The 25,963-nt window shown below is 42.1% G+C and overlaps 1 protein-coding gene across 1 annotated transcript in view; it reads left to right on the forward strand.

Annotated features, from left to right (window-relative positions):
* TTC28 (tetratricopeptide repeat domain 28) overlaps positions 1–25,963 on the forward strand; it is a 712,524-nt gene that overhangs the window by 40,002 nt on the left and 646,559 nt on the right. The window contains exon 2 of the mRNA XM_069081377.1: positions 6,134–6,412. Within this exon, the coding sequence (XP_068937478.1) occupies positions 6,134–6,412 (279 nt within the window). The remainder of the gene's footprint in view (positions 1–6,133; positions 6,413–25,963) is intronic.

Consider the following 25,963-nt stretch of genomic DNA (forward strand, 5'->3'; position numbering starts at 1 on the left):
TTGAGCAAGTTACTTAACCCCAATTGCTTAGGGGAGGCCAGGTGGCTCAGCGAGTAAGAGCACCAGCTGCAGTGTCGGGATGACCTGGATCAAATCCAGGCTCAGATACTCAGCACCACACCCAGAAATAACTGGTTGTGTAACCTTGAGCAAGTTATTTAACCCTGATTGCTTAAAAAAAAGTGGGTGCTTCCAACCTCCCTCCCTCCCAGCCTGCCCTCCCCTCCATCATTCCCCCTCTGATTCCCTTCCCCCCTACTCTTCTGCAGGGTGAGACACCTCATTCAGTGTGTATTCCATTCCCTCCTCAAGACAAACTCAATGAGAATAAGGTTGACCCATTCCCTTTTGCCTTCCTGTTCTTCCCCTCGATTGTAGCCATTTTTTCCTTGCCTCTTCTATAATGAGATAGTCTACCCCATTCTGTCTCTCCCCATCTCTTCTCATTATATTCCTCTCTCACCTCTTAATTTCACCTTTTCAATATCATCCTTTCCTATTAAATTTGTCCTGTGCCCTCTATCTATGTATACCTGTACACATATATACACACATTCACATATGTATACATATACCCATATGCCCTCCTATATAGATATATGTATGTATGTATGTGTATGTGTGTGTGTGTGTATAAGCACATACATTTCTATTCCCTTCAACTATTCTCATACTGAGAAAAGTTTCATCAGTTAAAATTATTGTTTTTCCATGTAGGGATGTAAATAGTTCAATTTTGATAAGTTCCTTATGATTTCTTTGCCCTGTTTACCTTCTTATGCTTCTCTTGCTTCTTGTATCTGAATGTCAAATTTTCTATTCAACTCTGGTTTTTTTCATCAAGAATGCTTGAAAGTCCTCTATTCCACTGAATGACCATATTTTCCCCTGAAACATGATACTCAGTTTTGCTGGGTAGGTGATTCTTGGTTTTAATCCCAGATCCTTTGACCTCCAGAATATCATATTCCAAGCCCTTTGATCCCTCAGTGTAGAAGCTGCCAGATCCTGTGTTATCCTGATTGTGTTTCCACAATATTCAAATTGTTTCTTCCTGGATGCTTGTAACGTTTTCTCCTTGATCTGGGAATTCTGTGAACCTGGCTACAATATTCCTAGGAGTTTTCTTTTTGGGATCTTTTTCAGGAGGTGATAGGTGGATTCTTTCAACCTCTATTTTGCTGTCTGGTTCTAAAACATCAGGGCAATTTTCCTTGAGAATTTCTTGAAAGATGATTTCTAGGTTCTTTTTTTGATCATGGCTTTCAGGTAGTCCAATAATTTTTGAATTATCTCTCCTGGATCTATTTTCCAGGTCAGTGGTTTTCCCAATGAGATATTTCACATTGCCTTCTATTTTTTCATTTGTTTGGATCTGTTTAATAGTATCTTGATTTCTCATAAAGTCACTAGCTTCCATTTGCTCCAGTCTAATTCTGGAGGAATGATTCTCTTCAGTGAGCTTTTGAGATTCTTTTTTCCATCTGGCAAATTCACTTTTTTAAAGCATTCTTCTCCTCATTGTCTTTTTGAAACTTTTTTTTTTTTTTTTACCATTTGAGTTAATCTAATTTTTAAGGTGTTATTTTCTTCAGTCAGGTTGTTGACTCTCATTTCATAATTTTCTTGCATCATTCTCATTTCTCTTCCCAATTTTTCCTCCACTTCTCTTATTTGGTTTTCAAAATCCTTCTTAAGCTCCTCTATGTCCTGTAACCAGCTCGTATTTTTCTTGGAAGCTTTTGTTGCAGGAGTTGTGACTTTGTTTTCTTCCTCCTGTTCCATGCTTTGATCCTTTTTGTCCCCCAAATAGGAGTGTAGTAGTCAGATTGCTGAGCTTGCTTTGCTTCCTTTGCTTGCTCATGTTACCACTCAATTACTTGACTTTTGAGCTTTTTGCTGCAGTAGAACTCTGCTACCAGAGAAAGGGGAGCTTTGTCCCAATTGCTGGTGTTTTCTCAGCTGCCATAGTTATGAGTTGGCTGCCCTCTCTGAAGCCTCCACATGCTCTGGCAAACTGGTCACGCACCCCAGGACCTCCACCCTAGACAGTGACCAGATCCAAGCAGGTTAAAGCAAGAGGGATTACCCCTCAGACTGGTTGCTTGCTCCCCCTACAATCTGCAGGCCAGGAGCTCTGAAGCAGGCACATGGTGGGGGCTGCACAGTCACCATATCTCAGCCACTTCTCGCCCTGGGGCAAAGGCTGGACTGCACTCCTGAACTCCCTGTTCCTGCAAAGTCTACACTGAACTCTTACTTTGTCTTTGGCATCTATGGGGTTGATTATTCTGGAAACTACCACAGCTGCTGGTGATCTGAAGTCCCTCCAGCCTGTGGCTGGTTGTGGCTATCCTGAGGCTAAAACTTCTGGCTCATGCAGTGCTGGGGTTGGCTCCTAGAACACTGTGCTGGCTCCTTCCTGCCAGCCTGCCAGGCTGTCTCCAGCAGGAAGTTAGCTTCTCTCTGTCATTTTATAGGTTCTGTAGCTCCAAAGTTTGTTTAGAGTCATTTTTTACATGAATTGGAGGAGGTGGAAGTGGGAGCTGTGAGAAAGTCCTTATTCTACTCTGCCATCTTGGCTACCCCCCTTTCTGTTTTTTAAAAAATTGTTTCCTATGTTCTTTTTAAATTTTAAGTTCCAGATTCCCTTCCCCCCTCCCATGACTCTCCACCTACTGAAAAGGCAAACAATATATCAGTCATACATGTGAAATCATGCAAAACATATTTCCATATTAGGCATATTGCAAAACTAAGCAAAAAAAAAAAGTGAGAAAATTATACTTCAATTTGCACTCAGAGTTCATCAGTTCTCTCTATAAAGATGAATAAACATTTTTTCATCATGAGTCCTTTGGAGTTATCTTGGATCGCTGAAGCCAAATCTTTCACAGTTGATTATCATTACACCATTGCTGTTGCTGTGCATAACGGTCTCCCAGTTCTTCTCATTTCACTTTGCATCAGCTCATATAGGTCTTGCCATATTTCCCCCCACCCTGAAACAACCCTCATCATCATTTTTTATTACATAATAGTAACCTATCAATCATATGTATAATTTTTTCAGGCATTCCCTAATTGAACATCCCCTCCATTTCCTATTCTTTGCCTCCACAAAAAGAGCTGCTATAAATATTTTTGTACATGTAGGTCATTTTCCTTTTTCTTTTATCTTTTTTCGGCACAGATCTAGTAGTGGTATTGCTAGATCAAAGGGTATATACAGTTTTATAGCTCTTAGAGTATAGTTCCAGATTGGTCTCCAGAATAATTGAACAGATTTACTACTCTACCATCAGTTTATTAATGTACCCATTTCCCCTCATCCCCTTCATTTGTCATCATTCATATGAGGTGATACTTCAGAGTTATTTTAATTTGCCTTTCTCTAATAAATAGTAATTTAGGGCATTTTTATTTCCTTTTTTCATTAAATATCTATTTATTCCCCTGTAGAATTATATTCAGTTTTGCAGGGTAGGTTGTTCTTACTTGTAATACTAATTCCTTTGCCTTCTGGAATACCATATTTCAAGATTCCCCCTGTTCTTTAAAGTAGTAGCTGCCAAATCTTGTGTGATCCTGACTCTGGTTCTATGGTATTTGAATTATTTCTGTTTGTCTGCTTTTAGTATTTTCTCTTTGATCTGGGACTTCTGGATTTTGTCTATAATATTCCTGGGAATTTTCAATTGTTGAATTTCTTTCAGAAGAGACTGGTGGATTCTTTCAATTTTTACCTTGCCCTCTGGTTCTAAGAAATCTGGGCAGTTTTCCTTTATGGTTTCTTGAAATATACTCTAGACTGTTTGTTTTTTGTTCATGACTTTCAGGTAGTTCAGTGATTCTTAAATTATTTCGCCTTAATATATTTTTGAGGTCAGTTGTTTTTCCCACAAGATATTTCACATTTTCTTTTATTTTTTTCATTCTTTTAACTTTGTTTTATTGCTTCTTGCTGTCTTATGGAGTCATAAACTTCCAGTTGGCCAGTTCTAATTTTTAAGGAATTATTTTCTTCAGTATTTTTGTACCTCTTTCATCAAACTATTCATTCTCTTTTCATGATTTTTTATATAGCTCTTATTTCTTTCCCCAATTTTTCCTTTACTGCTCTTATTTGATTAAAAAAATATTTTTTATGCTTTTAAAAAATCTCTTTAACTTCTAGGAATTCTTCTTAGACTTGGGTTCATCTTCATTTTTCTTTCAGGCTTTGCTTATAAATGTTTTGAAGTAATTTTCTTGTTCTGAGTTTTGTGTCTTGAACTTCTCTGTTACCATAGTAGCTTTTTATAGTTGGGGTTTTTTTTGTTTGTTCACTTTTTCAGCTTGCTTCTTGACTTTGGACTTTATGTTAATTTTGAGCTCTGCATATCTAGGTGTGTGTGTGTGTGTTATCTGGCTTCAGTTTCTGTTGTCTTGCTGCTTTCACAGTTCAGTCTGAGGGCCTGTAAGTTTTTGTTTCTTCCAAAGTAGTCTAATCCAGGGTGAGATCTGTTCACTGCCCTTCTGGTTTACATTCTCTTAGTTCCTTACCCAATCTGGATCTGTTGGCTTGCATGTGGTTGTGTTTTAGTGAATTCTTGTTGGGTTTAGTCACTGTTAGCTCACTGGGAGCCTCTGCAGGTTCGGGATGGCTGAACTGCTGACTCACTCATGGTTTCCTGCTCTAGTTATTCTACTACAGGCTTATGTGTGGGACTAAATATTAGAATTACTTTCCAGAAAAATTGTACCAACTCACAGCTCTACCAATAATGAATTGGTGTGCATTTTTCCACAACAAAAATTGTACCAACTCACAGCTCTACCAATAATGTATTGGTGTGCATTTTTCCACAACCCCTCTAGAATTGACTATTTCCATTTTCTGTCAGCTTTGCCAATTTGTTGGGTGTGAGACAAAACAGGGTTGTTTCAATCTGCATTTCCATTATTTTTAGTGATTTGGGGGAATTCTTTTGTGTGGCTGTGGTTGTAGTTTAGTTGTTTTTCAGTCATGGCCAACTCTTTGTGACCCCTTTTGCACTTTTCTTGGCCAAGATACTGGAGTGGTTTGTCACTTCCTTCTCCAACTCATTTTTCATATGAGAAACCTAAGGCAAACGGGGTGAAGTGAGTTGCCCAGGGTCACATGGCTTGCAAGTGCCTGAGGCTGGATTTTAATTTGGGCAAGATGAGTGAGTCTTCCTGACTTCAAGTCTGGTGCTCTGTCCACTGAGCTGCTGAGCTGCCATTGTGTGGCTGTTAATAGTATGCAATTCTTTTTTTTTTTTCCTTTTCTTTTCAGATCTTTTCTTGTCCTTTGGCTACTTCTTTATTGGGGAATGTTTTCTTTCTTTTATGTACTTCTGCTGCTTGAACCTTTGGCTTTTTTAATCTTAGTATCTTCGGCTTCTTAATGCTGTGCACCCCGATGGATATATATTTGTTCCTTTAGTTTCTCTATGTCTTACTCCTTTTGACATTTTTTTTCTCTTCATCATTCTGCTCCATGCTGTTTTCCTTCATCAGGCTTCTATTTCTTTTATGTTGATTCAGTTATCTAATTTTCTATAGTTTGGGCAGCTTGGGTGGTCCATTAGACCAGTCCTGGCAGACTTTTAAGTCTTCTCTAATGCCACCCTTGAGAACCAAGGCCCCTAAGAATATTTTGACTGATTGCCACCTTGGGAGCTGGAAAACACCTAGACTGTTATGATCCCTTGGAGGGATTGCAAAAGTGACCAGTCCTTGGGGTGAATGAATTGGGCCTAGAGTATCAAGTTCCCTTTTAGTTTGGACTGAGGTGGAGGACCTGTGGCCTCGAGGCCACTTGAGGACTTAGAGGGCTGGATTTGTTTGTGAAGTTTGCATTTGGTCAGAGGGCCATACTTGAAAGACCTAGAGGGTCACATGTGGCCTCAAGGCCACAGTTTCCTCACCCCTGGTTTGGGCATTTTGAATACTGGCTAATACTTTCATGTGCTAAGAAGAATGTGTAGTTTTACCACAGCATTAGAATTGGTCATGCCATTGCCAAAAGGTTTGTACCTAGAATTAGTAAGGAATTTTAAGTTATAGTACTGTGTTAAATGTGTCAGAACTCCATGGTCCTTATTTGACAAGGTTTTTCTCTTTGTAGATTCCTCTTTTTGGAGCCAAGACTTTTGGCAGAAGAAGCCCAGATGGACCACCACTGAGCAAAGCTGAATTTGTTGAGAAAGTTCGTCAGAGCAACCAGGCCTGTCAAGATGGAGACTTCGACACAGCCATTGTCCTGTATAATGAGGCACTTGCAGTGGACCCTCAGAACTGTATCCTGTACAGTAATAGGTCTGCAGCTTACCTCAAAATTCAGGAGTATCATAAGGCCCTGGACGATGCTATTAAAGCCCGACTCCTAAATCCCAAATGGCCAAAGGTAGGAAGCTCATTTCTGTTCAGAGAATTCTGACATCTTTTTCATGTAAGATTTTGTTGAATCTGAAGGGCCATTAAATTTTTAATTGCTTGTGTTCCAGTGGATGATATGATGATTTTATTCCATTATGATGAGTAAATTCCTTCTCTGTATCTTTAAGTGCTGTATTTTTTGCAGAGATTAGTTTTTGTTGATGTAGTTGGAATTTTTCCTGCTTTTTCTCTGGTTTTGGTCAGGGTCTTGGACACAGTATTTTGGAAAATTGCTTGGTACTGTAACCGGACTTTTCTTCGGGAACATAGAATAACTAACTCTTGTTTGCTTGTTGATAATTGTGTCTTCTCTATTTTAAAATTGTGTTCCTTAAATGAAACGACCTCTTGCGAATAAATTGTGATGAACTGGATCCCAGCCACAAAGCAAGGCAATCTCTGTTTGTCATGTACTTGATTTTAGTAGACTTCTCTAGGTTCACTTGGCTTTCTTACTTTATTCTTGAAATAATTTCCTAGTACTAGACAGAAGTCTGCTTGAGTTATATTTTGTTCTAGGTCATGAAACCATTTGGAATATACTCTATATTCTAGATGTGTAATGAATGTTAAATACAAATTTTTAAAAAAAGATTTTTGATTTTTTCATTTTTATGTTATAAACGTTTTTCCTTTCCTTCCCCCTCTCAGAGAGCCATCTCATCAACAAAGAATGTTTTTTAGAGAAAAAGTGGAAAAAGAGAAAACAAATCCAGCCAATCCACTGCCGTGTTGTAGACCTTTGGTTCTGCAAAGGAATGGGGCTGGGTCTGTCTTCTCCTAGTTCTTCTTTGGGCCATGTTTGTTCTTTGTAACCTTGTTTTGTGATGGTAGTTCTTTCTCTTTATATTGTTACATTATTGTGATCCATATTTTCTAGAGAACATACTTGATACAGTCCCTTCAGAGGTCTGTGGTGCTGTTTTCTCCTCCTCCTCCTCCTCCTTTTTCTTCTTCATGAGTTGTTACAATAGTACATTATTCCTGGTAAGTTTTCTTTACTACAAAGTTATATAGAGTAAATTTAATAGACACTTACAATGTCTATAGCACCTTTCCTCTGCAGGTTCAAATTAGTGGAATTCATTTCTGAAGAGTTTGATGCTCACTTATCCTTCATAAAGAATAACAAGCTTTTATATTTATAGAGAGACAGGACATCTTACGGATGAGGAAACTTAGGCTCAGAAAAACTGCCCCAGGTTTGTCCCCGATCACAAGGGGCAATGATAGGGCTGGAAGCCTGGGGATCTTTCTGCACATCTTTTAAAGGAAGGGATTCTGTACTCTCCTGACCACCTCGTCAGCTTCCAGGGGTTTGACTGTCATCTTCATAAGATGATCCACACACTCACAAACATGCATGCATGTCATAAACACACCTGTATGCATGTATACATGTGAATACATACACACATGCACCCACATGTATGTGCATACCTTTAATACCTACACTTATATAAGTATCGATACTTATGCCTGTCCATCCGTCCATCCCTAGTTTCTTCCCTGAGGTTCAGTCTGGCATGACCAAATTGCCAATTGGACATTCCCATTTGGATGTCATGGACACACCTGAGACTCACCATGGTCAAGATCTTGTTCTCTTTCCTCACAAACTTGTCTGTCTTCTGGATCTTCCTTTCTCTGTCAGTGGTGCCACCATGGTTTCAGTCTCCCAGGTTCCCAACTCAGCATTATCCTCGGCTCCTCACTCTCTCTCCCTCTCCCTCACCTCTCATGTCCAGTCATTCGTCAGATCTTCTTCCACCACCTCTTCTACATCTGAGCCCTTCTCTCCACTTGCACAGCTGCCATCTTGGTTTGCCCCTAGGAATCCTACAGGATTGTTGTCACTGCCCTTCTATAGATGCGCAGTATCTGCTCATCTCTCTAGAGAGCCTCCTCTGTTTGGTGTTATATGCTGTTTTCCCACTGCTCTATGGGAGGTCTGGCAGACAACTTTTTTTTTTTTTTGTGTTACCAGGGGTTGCACAGAGACAGGAATCTGCCATCAACAGTTGCTAGTTTGGTGACCACGGGCAGTGAGTCATTTCTCCTCTTTGGTTTCAGTATTTTCCTTAGTAAAATAAGGATAATAATACCTGTAGTGCATGCCTGTTACTGTTGGGTGCAGATGAAACAACGTACATAAATCGCTTTGCAGACTTGGAGGTGTTGTATCTATCACTTTGTTGTAGTCCAGGCCTGACTCCAGCTGGATTGGTGGTTCAGGACAAGGATTGGAGTGAAATGAGACACTCAGGCCATCTAATGGTCAACAAAAGGAAGCTTCTTTTGCCAAAACATGGAGAAGGCTACAGCACTGATTCGTCTGGGCCTGCCTCCTTTGTTTCTCTCTATTTATTTGTTCATGGTAGCAGGCAAGGAGCTACTTACTGCCTCCTCCTGGCTGTCTTTTGGATTTGAGCCCCAGGAAGCTCCGCTGAGTGGTTCAATCCTTGGTTCCCTGGGCCAAGTAGCATTGAGGGTGGCTTCAGCACCTTCCCTGCTCTAGGCATTAAGACTATACTTATCTCAGCGAGGGACTTTGGCAGTGTTTTCTCATCTTGATTCTCCCCACCTGCTAGTTTTCTCTCCTCCAAACTACCTTGGATTTCACTGCTTAGAGCACATTTTTATTTATTGCCTTTGTATTTCTGCCATCCATATTTCTATATGTACTTGTTTCCTCCATTAGAACGTAAGTTCCTTGGGAGCTGGGATTGTTTGCTGCTCTGTCCTTTATCCTGGCACATGGTTGGCCCTCAATACATGATAGCTGGCTGACTGTGAGATGCACAGAGGCCAAAGAGTTCCCATGGTCACATTCTAGAAGAGGGACTTGGAATAAAGGTGCCAAAGAGCTTTCTGCCCTGAGTGCCTGGGTTTCATATTATTTGATCTTTTTTTTTAATTAAAAGAATTTTTTAAAATCACATGCTTTATTAACTTTTAGTTTACATCATTAATTTCTGCAAGATTTTGAGTTACAAATTTTCTCCCTGTTTTCCCCCTATCCACCACCCCAAAATAGCCATCCCACTGGATATCCCCTCTTCCAATCTGCTCTTTCCCATATCTTCTCCCATGCTCCCTCCAACTTTCTAGTAGGGCACGGTGGATCTCTATGCCCCACTGCCTGTATGTCTTATTTCCCAGATATATGTAAAATAATATTAATAATAGTATGTGTATATATTTAAACATTTGATTTTAAAACTTCGAATTCCAGATTCATTCCTTTCCTCCCTTATCACCCACCCTTACTGGAAAGGCAAGCAATTCAGTAAGGGTTGTACACGTGTAGCTATGCAAAACATTTCCATAGTGGATATATTGTAAAAGACTGACTATATTTCCCTCCCTCCTATCCCACCTCCCACTTGTTCTATTCTCTACTTTGATCCTGTCCTTTTTCAAAAGTGGGTGCTTCCAACTTCCCTCCCTCCCAGCCTGTCCTCCCTTCCATCATCCCCCCTCTGATCCCCTTCCCCCCTACTTTCCTGTAGGGTGAGATCCCTATTTAGTGTGTATGTTATTCCCTCCCTAAGCCAAATTCAATGAGAATAAGGTTGACCCATTCTCTTTTGCTTTCCTGTTCTTCCCCTACATTGTAACCATTTTCCCTTGCCTCTTCTATATGAGATAGTTTACCCCATTCTGTCTCCCCCATCTCTTCTCATTATATTACTCTCTCACCTCTTAAATATCATCCCTTCCTATTAAATTTGTCCTGTTTCTTCTATCTATGTATACATGTACACATAAATACACACATTCACATATGTATTCATACAGCCATATGCCCTCCCAGATAGACATATGTATGTATGTATGTGTGTGTGTGTGTGTATAAACATACATTTCTATTCCTTTCAACTATTCTCATACTGAGAAAAGTTTCATAAGTTACAATTATCATTTTTCCATGTAGGAATGTTAATAGTTCAACTTTCATAAGTTTCTTATGATTTCTTTTCCCTGTTTACCTTCTCATGCTTCTCTTGCTTCTTGTATCTGAATGTCAAATTTTCTATTCAACTCTAGTTTTTTCATCAAGAATGCTTGAAAGTCCTCTATTCCACTGAATGACCATATTTTCCCCTGAAACATGATGCTCAGTTTTGCTGGGTAGGTGATTCTTGGTTTTAATCCCAGATCCTTTGACCTCCAGAATATTATATTCCAAGCCCTTTGATCCCTCAGTGTAGAAGCTGCCAGATCCTGTGTTATCCTGATTGTGTTTCCACAATATTCAAATTGTTTCTTCCTGGATGCTTGTAATATTTTCCCCTTGATCTGGGAATTCTGGGAACCTGGCTATAATATTCCTAGAAGTTTTCTTTTTGGGATCTTTTTCAGGAGGTGATTGGTGGATTCTTTCAACTTCTATTTTGCTGTCTGGCTCTAAAATATCAGGGCAATTTTCCTTGAGAATTTCTTGAAAGATGATTTCTAGGTTCTTTTTTTGATCATGGCTTTCAGGTAGTCCAATAATTTTTGAATTATCTCTCCTGGATCTATTTTCCAGGTCAGTGGTTTTCCCAATGAGATATTTCACATTGCCTCCTATTTTTTCATTTGTTTGGATCTGTTTAAAAGTATCTTGATTTCTCATAAAGTCACTAGCTTCCATTTGCTTCAATCTAATTCTGAAGGAATGATTTTCTTCAGTGAGCTTTTGAGATTCTTTTTCCATCTGGCAAATTTGGCTTTTTAAGGCATTCTTTTCCTCATTGCCTTTTTGAGCCTCTTTTGCCATTTGAGTTAGTCTATTTTCTAAGGTGTTATTTTCTTCAGTCAGGTTGTTGACTCTCATTTCATAATTTTCTTGCATCATTCTCATTTCTCTTCCCAATTTTTCCTCCACTTCTCTTATTTGGTTTTCAAAATCCTTCTTAAGCTCCTCTATGTCCTGTAACCAGCTCGTATTTTTTCTTGGAAGTTTTTGTTGCAGGAGTTGTGACTTTGTTGTCTTCCTCCTGTTCCATGCTTTGGTCCTTTTTGTTCCCAAAATAGGAGTGTAAAGTTGGATTACTCTGTTTGCTGTGCTTCCTTTGCCTGCTCTTGCTGCCACTCAATTACTTGACTTTTGGGCTTTTTGCCACAGTAGGACTCTGCCACCAGATAGGGGAGCTTCGTCCCACACATTGGGGTTTTCTCAGCTGCAGAAGGTATTAATTGGCTGCCTTCTCTGAAGCCTCCACATGCTCTGGCAAGCTGGTCATGCATCCCAGGACCTCCACCCTAGATGTAATCCAGATCCAAGCAGGTTAAAGCAAGAGCGATTACCCCTCAGACTGGTTGCTTGGTCCCCCTACACTCTGCAGGCCTGGAGCTGAAGCTGCCACATGGGGGCAGCTGCACGGCCATAGCTCCTCATTGGCTTTTCACCCTGGGGGCAGAGGCAGACCTCCCTCATAACCACTGGATCCCAAAATTCACACTGCACTGACCTCTCACTTTGTCCTTAGCATCTATGGGTTGATAATTCTGGAAACCGCCACAGCTGCTGATGATCTGAAGTCCCTCCAGCCAGCAGCTGATCAGGCTACCCTGGGGCAAAAATCTCCTGCTCAGCTTGGGCTGTGTTGGGGTCAGCTCCCAGAGCACCGTGCTGGATGATTCCTGCTGGCCTGCCGGGGTGTCCTCAGTGGGAGAACACTTTTCTATGTCATTTTGTGGGTTCTGTAGCTCCAAAGTTTCTTCAGAGTCACCTTTTACATGAATTGGAGGAGGTGGGAGCTAGAGCCCCAAGGAAGTCCTATTTCTACTCTGCCATCTTGACTCCCGCCCCCATATTATTTCATCTTAATAGCACCTGAATTGTTCAGAATCTTCTAAGGAATTAGTAATAAGAAAGAAAGGTGGTTCTGCAAATACAAGAGTGAATATGAGTATGTGAATAGGGATGAGAATTTCCTCAGTTAATGTAGGGTGACTCCTTCTTTGTAACATATTCTTAGAGTTGCCTGGTACACGGGGAGGGTAAGTCACTTGTCCAGGATGTGTCAGAGGAGGGTTTTGAACCCCAGACTTCCTGGCCTCCAGGTCAACTTTCTATCTACCATATCACTGGGTGTGTTTCTATTTCTATAGTAAACAAAACCTAATTGTCTTACGTTTCTAATTTTGTAACCTGTAGCACTAAAAAAGATCCTTTTTAAATTGACCTTTGGGAATAATTATATATTCTTGTTAACAGAGTTCACTATTTTGAATGTTTATTAATTATTCATGGTTTTAGGAGAGACTAGGGATAGTGTCTGGATCTGTGATTTCATATCTAAGGGGAACGGTTAGATGAGGAAACTTCCCTAACAATGCAGATTGGCACTGTCTTAGAGAATTCCTTGGGTCACTGCTTTGTGAAGAGACTTGTCCAGAGTCACTTAGCCAGTGTGGGAGAGGGCTTCCTGGCTCAGACTCAGTTCTTCCCCACTGCTCCAGGCTGTCTCACACACATGGTAATATCACAGGAGATTCAGATGTGTCTGAAACTAAGCTCTGGCTTTTGTAATCATCTCTACTTGGCAAATGTTATTTTTGAGGCTTTAAAAAAAAAGTTGCCGAAGTTTAGAGTTTGTCTTCATTTTAGTAGCTGAGAGTTGCTGCCTTGTCCATGGTGAATATGCACAAAGAAGTCTTTGTTCCATCATTGTTTAAGACCCAGTGCAAACACCCCAGTGTGACTGGCAGCTCTTCTGGCTCCCCTGCAGGACCTGTAGGCTTTAGTTCTTTTTAATTTGTTCTTTGACTTCTGTTGATCTAAGAGGAAAATAGCCGTTTTTTTTTTTTTGGAGAAGAATTTTTTCCCATAAATGTCAAACTGAGGTAATGTCAGAGTCTTATGTTTCCATGGAAACTAAGGGCCTGTGGGGTCTAACTGGCTTCTCTAAGATGAGCTCTGTGTCCTTAGGAAATGATTCAGGAAGCTAAATTCCAAAGGGGAAGTCCTGTACTTGGAGGAACTTGAGGAAACAAGAACTCAGCTATGGACGTGGACCGTCTTCAGCTTTTCAATGCCCTGTTTGAAGTAAGCTGCTATATATGTTTTTATCAGCCTGTCAAGGTATAAGTGCATGAAAGCATTTTCAAGAAATGTCAGGTGAAGTCATGCCTTTAACTTATAATTCCCATATAATATATGATTTCCACTAGAGAGCAGACTTTCATGACTCTACATGAAATGGGAAAACATTTTTGATCATTTATGTTTGGAAGTGACAATACTTTTGATGTCACTGATTGTTTTTGTACTTAAAAAAATCCCTCTCAGGACATTAAAATTCACCACTCAGACAGTATGTGAAATAGAAATGCCATAATCCCAAGCCAAGCCTGCGCTGATTTCTGCAAGGGCAACTCTGTGCAGAGGAAGATCTGACTCCTCATTGGCTGAGAAAACTTTGATCTTTAAGTGCTCCAAACTTGCTGTAATTGGGAAGAGCCTTCTTTAGATTGGGAGGAACTCCTGGGAGAAGCAGGAGAGAATTCAAGACAAATTTGGAAGCGAGAAGATGGACTTTGGAATAGTAGAGAGGAAGGACTTCCTGGAGCCACAGACATGTGGAGAAGTTGGCCCTCATCATGTCCCTGGGGTTCCAGCACCTGTGATCCAAGAGACTACTCATATCAAGAGTGGACTTCAGCTAAGTGGTACAATAGGTAGAGACAGGAAGACTTCAAATCTGGCCTCATTCACTTCCAAGCTCTGTGACCACGGGCGCTTAACTTTTGTTTGCCACAGGTTCCACATCTGGAAAATGGGGATAATCATAGCACTCCCCCCCACAGGGTTTCTGTGATGATAAAATGAGACATCTGTAAAGCACTTTGCCAACCTTAAAATGTTATATAATTGCTAAGTATAATTATTATTCCTGGTGAGATCATTCTCTCCTTGGTTGAGCTGAGATTTTATCATGTTCCCAAGTCAAAGAGCATATTTCCTCTGGTGTAATCTGTTTCCCCTAATTTATGTAACCTTCCCAATTCCTGTTTACTGATTGCTTTAATAAAAAGGTTTATTAGCCCCCCCCTTTCTGATTTTTGTGTATATAACCAGTATTTGGTAGAAGATAGCTAAGTGACCAGAACAACTTAAGTGTTAACATCTCCTTTAAGAGTGATCAAGGAAAATGACTTTTATTTTAAACTCCTAAAAGAGGATATTTGATTTCTGATAGAGAGGCATAATGTTAGCCTAGTCCCCTTCTTAGAGATAGGAGAGTGGAGCAGTGCTCCCCAGACACTGTTGGGCCAGATCCTGCTGCCACAGCTTAAAAAGACCAAGGTCTTTCACTGCATCCAGGGATGTCTCCAGTCGTACTGACCTGTATCTGGCTGCTGGACCAGATGGCTTTGGAGGAGAAAGTGAGGCTGGTAACTGCACAGCTCTCCCTCACTTAAATCTAATGCACTTGGATCATCTTCCTGGTGTCATGGTCCTATCAGAGAATGAAGGACAAATGAACAGTAAGAGGTGTAGCCAGGCCCCTTCTCCCAGTCTCCTCTCGGTAGAAATTGCAGTTTGCCTTTGGAAACCTAGAACGGGGCAGGAACCAGATTCCACATCAGATAGCCATCTAGCCATGCCACATGTGCGCCAGCCATTTTATTTAAATGCATTCCCATCTATATTACATGTGAGTTGGGAAAGTAAGTTCAGAGTCTGACTATATTTATGAAGACCATAAAGAAGATTGCAAACAGCTTTTAAAAACTACTACCTTCCAATGTAGAGTAGTGTGGTTAGACTTGTGACTTGAAAGAGAGCAGTTTTAGTTGAATGATGAGGTTGGAAGAGGGTGAGAAGAGAGAAGGTGGAGGCATCGATTGAGGATAGTCCTCCAAGGAGATTAACCATAAAAGGGAAACAATATTTAGGACATAGCCAGTTGTAATGGTAAAGGGAATTTGAAGACCTTCCCTGCTTTGAAAATATAACCTGCCCCTTAATAGGCTAAATGTAATCACAAGGGGCCTGTGGTGGGAGGAGTTTGCTGAAGGGTAGAGCACAGCCCACAGGAAGCTGGGAGTCAGAGTAACTAGACATGGTTGGGAGGAGAAAATGCATCTGAGGGAGACAGGCTTGTGAGTAAAAGTTGGTGTTTTGTCACCTGCTGTGACAGCTAGGCTTGTATTGGTTTGTGAGAAGGCTAAAGGATTGTGTGGCTCTCTGTGTTGTTGTGGCTTATTAACTTCTTTGCTACTATGATGGAATCAGCTTACTGGTTTGGGGATTTGGTTTTCTGGTGTCTGAACAAATGTTTTGCTTCTGTCTTCTGTATGGTGAACCTGTTATATTTTTCGATTGAGCACCATGCTGGTATATTTATATTGACCATTGGCACTGTAAATACTGCATTGGTGCTACACCAGCAAAGAGGGTAGATGGGTCAAGTGAGGATATTTTGAAAGATGAGGAAACATAGATGTTTGTAGGCAGCAGGGAATTCCCCTCTAGCCAAGGAGAGATTGGAGATTTGTGAGTGAATGGGGACAAGAGGGGGGCAGTTTGCTGGAGAAGATGAGATGGACAGAGGGGTCAGCCTTGGTCATGAAAAAGGCTGCCTGTTCATGTGAGATGGAATGAAAGAGAAGAGAGTGAGGGAAGGTGTCTGGTGAGGTGAGATGAGGAGGAAGGGACAAGAGGCAGCTCTTGGTCGATGACCTTAACCTCTTCAGTGAAGTGCCAGGCAAGGTTCTCAGCTGAGAGATGGGGAGTTAAGAAAGCTGGTTTGTTACCTGTGGCATATTTATTCTAGACATTATAGTGAAAGGAGTGATTAACTTTAGAGTGGAATGTTGATGGGCTTTAGGTTGAGGGGGTTGGGAATATGGACTATGGTCAGTGGGAGGCTGAGAATGGAGTCTGAGCAATGTCAAATTAGAATGGCTAAAATGGGGAGGGTATGATGGGGTGGAGGTATGTTAATCTTTAAGGAACAGGTGTGTGTGTGTGTGTGTGTGTGTGTGTGTGTGTGTGTGTGAGAGAGAGAGAGAGAGAGAGAGAGAGAGAGAGAGAGAGAGAGAGAGAGAGAGAGCGACCCTCAGGGCTCTGTCCAGGGTCCTCTTTTCTTCTCCCTCTCTGCTGCTTCACTTGGTGATCTCCTCAGTTCTCATGGATTTCATGACCATCTTTATGCTGATGATTCTCAGATTTACCTTTCCTATCCTATCCTGTCCTACCTGCCCTCCACTCTCACATGTCCAGCTGCCTTTCAGATATCTCAGACTGCATTCCCAATAGACATTGTAAGCTAAATATGTCCAAAACAGAACTCATTATCTTACCCCCTGAAGTCTCCCCAGCTTCTACCTTCCCTATGGGTAGAGTCCCCCAGGATCACAGCCCAGGAGTCATCTCTGTAGCTTCTCCCTAATATGCCCCTTTCTCTCCTCTGACACTGTCCTCCTCTGGTAAGTCCCTAATCACTTTACACTTGGATTATTGCAATAGCCTGGGAGTGGTGGTGTCAGCCTGCTTCAGTCTTTCCCCACTCCAAGCCATCCTCCATTCATTTACTAAAGGGCAGTTCTGACCATGTCACCCCCTCTTCCTACATGGGACTCAGTTAATTCCAATGGTTCCCTCTCACCTCCAGCATCAGATACAGAGGCATTCAAGTCCTTAATAATATAGCCCCCTTGTGCCCTTCCAGTCTTTTTATACTGTCTCTCCTCCCCCATTAGTATTCTTCAATCCAGTGACACTGGCTTGTTCCCTGTCTCTTGACTCTGGCCATCCCCCATGCTGGAATGCTCTCCCTCCTCATCTCTGCCTCCTCACTTCCTGGCTTCCTTGAGGTTCTAGTCTCACCTTCTACAGGAACCCTTTCCCAATTTCTCAGTTGCCTTCCCTCTTTTAATCATTTGCTCTTTATCCTGCCTGTAGTTTGTTTGCACATATTTGTTTACTTATCTTCTCCCCCATTAGACTGGGAGCTCCTTGAGGGCAGGAACTGTCTTCTGCCTCCTTTTGTATCGCCAGTGCTTAGCACGGTGACTGGCCCCTAGTAGGTGCTTAATAAATGTTTATTGACTATCTCTCTTCTTCTCTGTCTCTCTGTGACACACAATATGCATATATACATATATAATATGTGTGTATATACAGATATGGTAGAAGGAATGCCTCGGGGAGGAAGCTTTCTACATCTCTCTACAGCATAGAGGATGTTTTGTCTGGCTCATACAGTGTATGACATTCAGGAAATATAAACCTCGAAGTGTGTATGGAGAGGCAGTATGGGTGCCCAGCTTTTGAGAGCTTTCCAGGGCACTGAGAAGATAAGCAGTTTGCTCACGGTCATACAACCAGGGTAGTCAGAGGGAACCTGGAACCCAGAGCTTTCTGCCTTCCAGGCTAACTCTCTCACTGTTAGACTGTACCACACAGTTTCAAGGTAATTTGGGAAAGTGGGAAAGCTTCATGTGAAAGGAGGCACTTGAGTTTGGTTTTGAAAAATATGAAAGATTTTAGGAGGTAGAAGAGAGGGGCTACATTCAAAGACATAGAGACAGAGGTTTCACACCTTTTTAGAACAATTAGCAGAAACTATTTGTAACATAGGCATTCTTCTTTCTGGGCCTCAGTTTCCTCTTTTGCACAATGTTGGGGCTTTGCCAGATAATCACCAAAGTCCTGTGACTCCTGTGCTCAAATTAACTTTTAGATAACCTTCTAGGATAGTTGGGATTGTCATAATTTTAACTCACTTCAAAGAAGATCCTAAAAATGAATGCAAATATTAAGAGAAATTGAAGTGTTAGCAGAGGTTTTAATCAACTGAATTTGTAATTATAATTTATCTGTTTGCTGGTTAGAACATATTGAAAGTATCCTAGATTCTCTGTAATATTAAAACTTATTTTCTGACTTGACAGCAGAGGGAGCTATGAGAGTGAGTTTACATTAATTTCTTTTCTTTGTGATTTTTCTGATTTTTGGATCTGGAATATCCAGCATTTTTTGGTACTGTGTGACTTGGGTTTAGTGAGGGATTTACATCATCACAAATCACGTTGAAGATCATGGAGAAGCATCATTTACTAGTATTTTAGTTCCCTACTTCTTCAGTGCCCACACGTGCACAGCACGGTCCAGAACACAAGCTGCCACCTTCCCTGTAAGGAGCTTGTGTCTTGTATTAACCACAGAGTGGTGCTGTAGCCAGGGCAAAAGGACAGCGTTTAGTCTGCTCTCCCTTAATCTGAGCACATTGTAGAGCTTTCAGAAAAGGCAAGAGGAATCCACAAATATTTCAGAATGTATTTCTATTAATATCAGCCATTAAATGAATTCAAAAAATGAATTCTTTGTTTCGTAGGATGGCACGGCAGGTTTTTATTTCTATATAAGTGAAAAAAAGTAGCTAAAACAACTTTGAAAACGTGTCTCTTTAGTGTTTGCAGAGGCTGTCATCTAAAGCATTGCCGTGCCTAATGAACAGCTACTCTCATTTGGCCCACACTTCCCCTCCGTCCCCTTTTGTTATTAGTCTCATAAACTTTGCTAGACGTGGGACTAGGCAGAGGTCTAGAAGCTTGCCTGAGGTCAACTCATGAGTTTAGGACAGAGTTGGTACAGAATGCAGGCCTCTTTTTTGGCGGGATTGTCATCTTTCCACCTGTCCTGTATGTTTCTGTTTCCTGAATATTCTGCAAATATAGGAAAAGTATAGCACATTCTGTTAGCATCCTTTTCTCCCTGTCGAGGGACTAGCTGGGGCTGCTCCTGCCTGGGAGCAAAGCTCCAGATCATGTCCAGCCTTGAATTTCATACTCTGGGCTAAGAGAGGTCCCCCAGTCCCAAGTCTATGTTTCCTCATTTCACCATCATTGAATGAGTGAATTGAACATCATTTAGGAACTGTGTTGTATTGCCCCCATTCCTTTGATCACTCACGGAATGGCTGGGGGTATTACACATACCAAGAGGAAGGTGACCCTTGAAGAAGTCCAATTATTGTTCCTCGAGCATTTTTTAAGACTCCCTTCCCCCCCAGTGCTGAACCCTGGGGTTTTAAAGACAAAATAAAACAATCTTTGCCCTCAGGGTGTTTACCAGTCTATAATTAAGCTATGTAAGTGGTCATTAGAGGAACAGCTAGTTGGATCAGGGCTCTTCTGTAGGAGGTGGTACATGTTGACAAAGGCCCCTTCCCCAGCCACCCCTTCCCAGGTCCCTCCAAGGTGTGAATTCTCCTTTATTGGGATTATTCTCAGAGCTGAAAAGAGATGAACTGGCCGGCCATTGGGGAATAGTGCAGATGTGGGAAGCCGAATGCTGAACTCCTGGACAAAGAACGGGTGTGCCAGCAGCAGGTTGGTCTCCAGGTTGACTCAAGGCAGAAGGTGCTGGCAGTGGCTTGTAAGAAGCAGATATTCTTCCAGGCTTTTTTGTTTGGGGGCTGTGGGAGCAGGGCATTGCCAACACTGGAGAAGTGCAGGAAGGTAGACCTTCATAGGGCTGGAAGATGGACAGCAGTAACAGGTGAAGTGAGATTTCCTCCAGGCCAGATGGCGGGTTAATGGAACAGAAGGTAAACATTTGTCAGCCACAGGCCAGAGGCCTGCCAAGTAAGTAGAAGCCTGTAGTCTAAATAGGCAGGCCTCGGGGTTCCAGTGAGACTCGTGGTGCCGCTCTGCCGAAGCAGATGGTGTCTTCTGCGGGTTCCAGCTCAGCTGATCCCGCTGTGATCTGGAGACTGAGGCTTCTGGCCATGGGCTGGAGGCTTCTGTATTTTCTGTCTCCAGGGGGAGCCTATTCAGCTGATCCAGCAGGGGCAGGTGGACAGAGCTTTGTTATACAGTAGGCATTTTCTGCATAAATATATAACATTGTTTCTCTGCACAACCTTGAGTCCCCCCTGGACCCAGTTCTGTGGCATTTCACCCCTCCCTAGGTCATCCTGTACTGCTAGGGTGTTTGTGTGTGTTAGGGGAGGGGTATAATCTCTCTGCCATTGGTGACTACTGATTGTATTTCTTCAGTTTTCCAGGGTCTAAGCACCACAGTTCCATCTAATCACTTAATATTAGATTAGCTTTTAGATAGGAATATTTACTTAGAAGCTATAACCAGAGCAAATATAGAAATGTTTCTCCTGAACACCTTATGGAGAATCCCCTTCCTTACACCATCTCTGTCTCTAGGGAAAGGGATTAGGTTTACATGTTAATTCACTTCCTACATATTAGTTCCACCGCATTCAAGTCTAGAGCTCCCCTGGGCTCACTTCTTGGGTTAAGCGCTTCTCGGGGCTTCTCTTCTGGACTAGATACATCTGACTTGGATTCCTGGCGTACAAGATCCTCATGGCACAAGCTCCTGGGTTTGGGACTATACTGTCTGCACCTAGAACTAAAAAGGACAAAACCCCAATTCCTGGCTGCTAGGTGTGGACCTCTCAGGCCCTGTCCCCCTTACCAAATGGTGTTGCTTGTTATGAGTGACTGAGTCCCTTTACCCCTGGACTGTCTTTGTCAAGCAGCTTAAAAATACAGCCAGTTCTGACTCCAAAGTCAATGGAAATGGGCCACTCTCAACCATGTGATAGGCCAGTGCAGGATGTCATTGCGTGTCCCATAAGCAGATCCCTGGTGTCATACGTGTGGCAGCCTACATCTTAGGTGCTTGGGCATGTGCCAAGCCTTTAGGCATATGTTGTCAGAGTAAGAGCCAATAAAAGTGGTATCAGTGTAAAAATCAGTATAATTGAATCCTCTCCTCTTCCCACCCTCCCCTGAAGGGCAGTAGACCTAAGGTCAGAAGGAAGAACCTATAGGTTGGCAGATGACAATGGGCCTGAGACTAAATAAGGTTATCATAAGGGGCGGCTAGGTGGCACAGTGAATAGAGCACCGTCCCTGGAGTCGGGAGGACCTGAGTTCAAATCTGGCCCCAGATACTTAACGCTTACTAGTTGTGTGACCTTGGGAAAGTCATTTAATCCCAACTGCCCCTCCAAAAAGCAACAGCAAAAAAATAGGGTTATCATAGAAAATCATAGACTTTAAGCTGTAAAGTGAATGAGTAACTTTTTTTCTCTCTGGATTTACTAATCAGTAGTGGGGTCAGATAGTGTATATTCACAATTATACTTTTATTTTACATAGTTATTCATTGTTTCTATGAGTTATTCTTTGACCTACTCATTATTTAGGATTTCATTGTGAAGTTCCCATTTGGGTCAGCATCATTTGTTGGTGCTACCTGAACCAATTTCTATTTTTATTGACCTCATATCTAAGTTATATCCCTTGGGAGCTGAAAGTGGTATACAGTGTGAATTGTTCATCTATACCTAGTTTCTGCTGGACTTTTCTAGTTTTCCCAAAAGCTTTTGTTGAATAGCGAGTACTTGGAAGTCTTTGGGTTTTTTGAACACTGACACTATGTTTGATTGCTTCTGGATCGTGTATAAGTAATCTCTTCACTGACCAATTTTTCTATTTTCTTCAAGACACACCTCAAGCACTGCCTTTTCTAAAAGCTCTTTCCACATCGCTGATTGCTAGGACCTTCTCTTGGAGACCTCCTGACATTTATATTGTCTATCTCTCATATATTTGCATCCAAGGACAAGGAGGAAGGAGAGAAGAGAGTCCAAACCAGAAGCTAAGCAAAGATAGCCCCAATTCCAGGCAGATCGGTATCAGAGTTTCTCTGAAGCACCAGAATCAAAATCTCATCTCTTGGCTTAGGGATCCCCTTTCTCCTGCCCTGGTATTGGCCTAATTATCTGTACCTGTTGGCCTTAGAGCAATCAGAAACATAAAATGAGTATACAGAAATTAAGAAATGAAGCAGGGTGAGAGAATGAGGAAGGCCCAGATTAAGTGGCCCCCACACTTTCCAGCCTAATCCTTAACTCACTTCCCAGGCCCAGATTGTTGTGTATTCTTCTTTAGATCTAGCTGCCTTCTGGACCTGGGTAAGGATGGTGATTTTCCTCCCTACATATCCACCTGGACTGAGCTCCTCTGCCTGCTCTGCAGTCTTTGGCTCCCACTTGAGTCATCAGAAGGTCTGATGATTGAATGGTGGGATTTTGGTGATCCAGCCATGTTCCAGAAAACCAGCTTTCCTTCTGTCCAGTATGCTGGGGCAGGAGGCATATGAGTAGCTATCAGAAAGTCCTCCCATCACTTCAGAAATGAAAGTAAACAGGACTGATGCATGTGTCAGCGCTGCAGTTCACTCGACACCCATTTCTTTAAATTGTCTTTATTCACTAATAAACCAGGTTCGTACTGTGGTCCACAAGAACCCTAAACTCCAGCTGATGTAATGTAGAACCAAACATACTTGAATCCCTCAGCCAGTCAGAAGTGTAGTGAGGCAAAGCCTTTGTTATTTCTGACAGTCTCTAAGGAGCCAGTAGGCTGTTTGTTCCCTAGCCAGATTCCTCCATACTGGTACTGCCTTGGTTTTTGCCTTTTCCCTTCTCTGGAATGTCCCAGATTTGGAATCTCTTATTCTAGGCCCCAGACTTCTGGTTTCCTAACTGAGCGATGTCTAGACAATCATTCACAGCTACCCTTCTTGCCCTGACCCTGTGGGTCTGAGCTGCTCAGTAGCATGGACCTAGACCCCATTATGTCTTTCTACTATGGCCTGAAGATCGTTATGTCTGCAGCTTCCTGAAGTGAGGACATCTCTAGTTTAATTTCTTCCCTGCTCCTTCCTAGTCCTGCTTTGTAGGGGTTTGGGGCTGTTGGTCTAGGATCTAGACCCTAGAGTGTGGGGTTTGATGGGCTGCCTTGTTTGGATGTGGCAGTCCTGGCCTTAGTGTGAGAGCCTCCTTGGACTGCCATAGTACCCTTCCCTTGATATCTCTGTCTCACACCCCCTGCTTGTCTCCCTATAAGTTATGTGACTTTCTCTTAAACAGGCTAAATGGAAGGGCCTGCTGCTTTCAGCATTGCCGGCTCGTCTCTTTCTTCTTTGAAACCCCATTAATGTCAGAAGAGGATGATGACAAGAGGATTATGTGTTCACCTCTGATGAGAATGCTTTTAAGGGGCTCCGACCAAGCTACTCCGAGGAAAACAGAGATTTGTCGGGAAACTTCCAAACCTTTCCAGATTACCCACACGTGGATTAGTCTGTGACTGAAGCCTTTTATTGCTGGGGTAGTAGGGTGCCTAGATCCCTTGCTGTCAAAGGGAGGTATCAGACTTTATAAATGTCCTTCTTTAAAGCATGACCCGATATTGACTCTTGAAGATTGAGGGCCCTTTTTTTTCTTTAAGTATTTCCATTTGATTCATACTTAATCATATGAGATTTGCACATTTTTTATGTGTTTAGGAATAAGTTATGGAATAATTTCCTTTTGAGAGTTTATAAGCTTGTTAATGGGAAAAAGATGTGGTTTCAAATGGAAGATATATTGCATATTTATCCCAATAGGACTTTACAATCTTTTATATGTATATCTTCCCAGTTCCTCCAAAGGACTAGCATTTGGGATGGAAGTCACCTGCTATCCAGATTCTGTAACGCAACAGATTCTCTTCCTTTTCCCATTATTGGGCTAAAAGTGGTATTTCTGTTTTCCTTGAGAAGATAAATCTGTTTCTTATCTTAGAGTTTCCTTTTAAGAGAGCTTGTAATTATGTAGAATTTATTGAAAATATCACCTCTTGTTCCTCGGTAGAAGTGGAGGTAGTCCATGGGTGGAGAACATCGGACATATTGTCACATTTTTTTGATGCATTGATTATTTCCTCTTTTTCATCATTTTATTTTTTCTTAAAACAGTTCTTTGTTATAAGTGTAGTGATTCTCTGGCCTTCCTCTTCCATGGGGAGGCTTGTTGTAGTTCCCCTTCGGGGGTCCAGGGGTGCTCCTGAGGAGCCGCGCAGGATATTTCTCTAATGCCTTTAGCTCAAGCCTCTATTCCTCGATGTTTTCCCTGTTGCCAGTAATGAACACCCCAGTTCCATTTAACCAATTAACATTGGTTAGCTTTCACAAAAGAATATTTATAGGAAGATGGGGCAAGAATAGAAGTGCTATCATGGTACTGTCCCCTAACCCTTGAAGCCAGCCTTTAGGCTGGTTCTGTTCCTGAGGAGAAAGGGCTCTGGTGTAAGGCCTTCTCTCCATAGCATTCATCCCACGAAGTCCACTTTCAGATTGACATGGGTAATGGGTGCATGAGTGCACATCCCTGCTACTGCTGGACTTTGTAGCCCCATCTTTGTACAGATCTCATCATGTACTCCAGTTCTTGGATTCTGGTGGCTTGCTCACAAGGTTATACCCATCTTTAATTCCCTTCACCCCAAATCAGAAAGAGTAACACAGAGGTAAAGAACAGAACAAGCCTCTCTTCTCCTTCCATTCTGTTTCATGTGGTGATCTCATCAGCTCCCATGGATTTAATGACCATCTCTGTGTTGATGAACTTACATCTGCCTGTCTGGCCCTAACCTCTGTGCTGACGTTCAGTCTTATATCTCCAACTACTTTTCAGATATCTTGAACTGAATGTTCAGTAGACATCTTAAATCCACCATGTCCAAAACTGAACTCATTAACTTTCTCCCTATACCCTTCTCTTGTTACACACTTTCCTATTACTATTGAGGGTGTACTGCCACCTTCTCATCCTCTCAGGCTTGCTGCCTAGGAGTCATCCTGTCTTCCTTACATTCTTTCATCTCACATATCTAGTCTGTTTCCAAGGCCTCTTGATTTCACTTAGGTAGTAGCTCTCAATTATGTCCCCTTCTCTCATCTGATACTGCCACCATCTTGGTGCAGGCCCTCCTCACTGGGGCTATGGCAATAACCTGCTGTTGGGTCTGCCTGCCTCAAGTTTCTCCCCACTCCAATCCTTCCTCTGTTAGATTAAAGCACAGGTCCAACCATGTCAACCTCCCAGGCCCCTCAACTCCAGTGGCTCCTTATTACCTTCAGGGTCAAATACAAAATGCTCTGTTTAGCATTCAAAACCCCTGCTCCAACCTTTCCAGTCTTCTTACACCCTCCAGGTAGTCTTTGTTCAAGTGACACCAGCCCCTGGCTATTTCATGAACAAGCCCCTCCATCCCTCAGCTCTGGGCATTCTCCCTGGCTGCCCCCTGCCTGGAATTCTCTCCTTCCTGTCTCTGCCTCCTGGCTTCCCTGGCTTTTGTCAAGTTCCAGGTGAAGTCTTGCCTTCTACAGGGAACCTTCCCCAATGCCTCTTAGTTCAAGTGCCTTCTGTCTATTGGGTATTTCTGATTTATAGCTTGTTTGTTCATATTCGTTTGCTTGTTGTCTCCCTCATTAGATTGTAAGCTCCTTGAGAGCAAGGACTGTCTTCTGCCTCTTGTAGCAGCAAGCACCCTAGCATACCCAGGATGGCTGCTAACACAGGTTCTTAGATCTGTTTTTCCAAAGGAAGGCAACTCAAAATGGGTTAACAATCTTACTTTAATTAAACATATATCATTTAGGGGAAAGAGGTCAGCACCCTGAACTTCAGAGAATACAAACAGAAATTACAAGCAG

This window comes from Petaurus breviceps, unplaced genomic scaffold, assembly GCF_028583685.1.
Source record: "Petaurus breviceps papuanus isolate PSGF00001 unplaced genomic scaffold, PetGlider_PUasm1.0 99, whole genome shotgun sequence".
Taxonomy (NCBI): domain Eukaryota; kingdom Metazoa; phylum Chordata; class Mammalia; order Diprotodontia; family Petauridae; genus Petaurus; species Petaurus breviceps.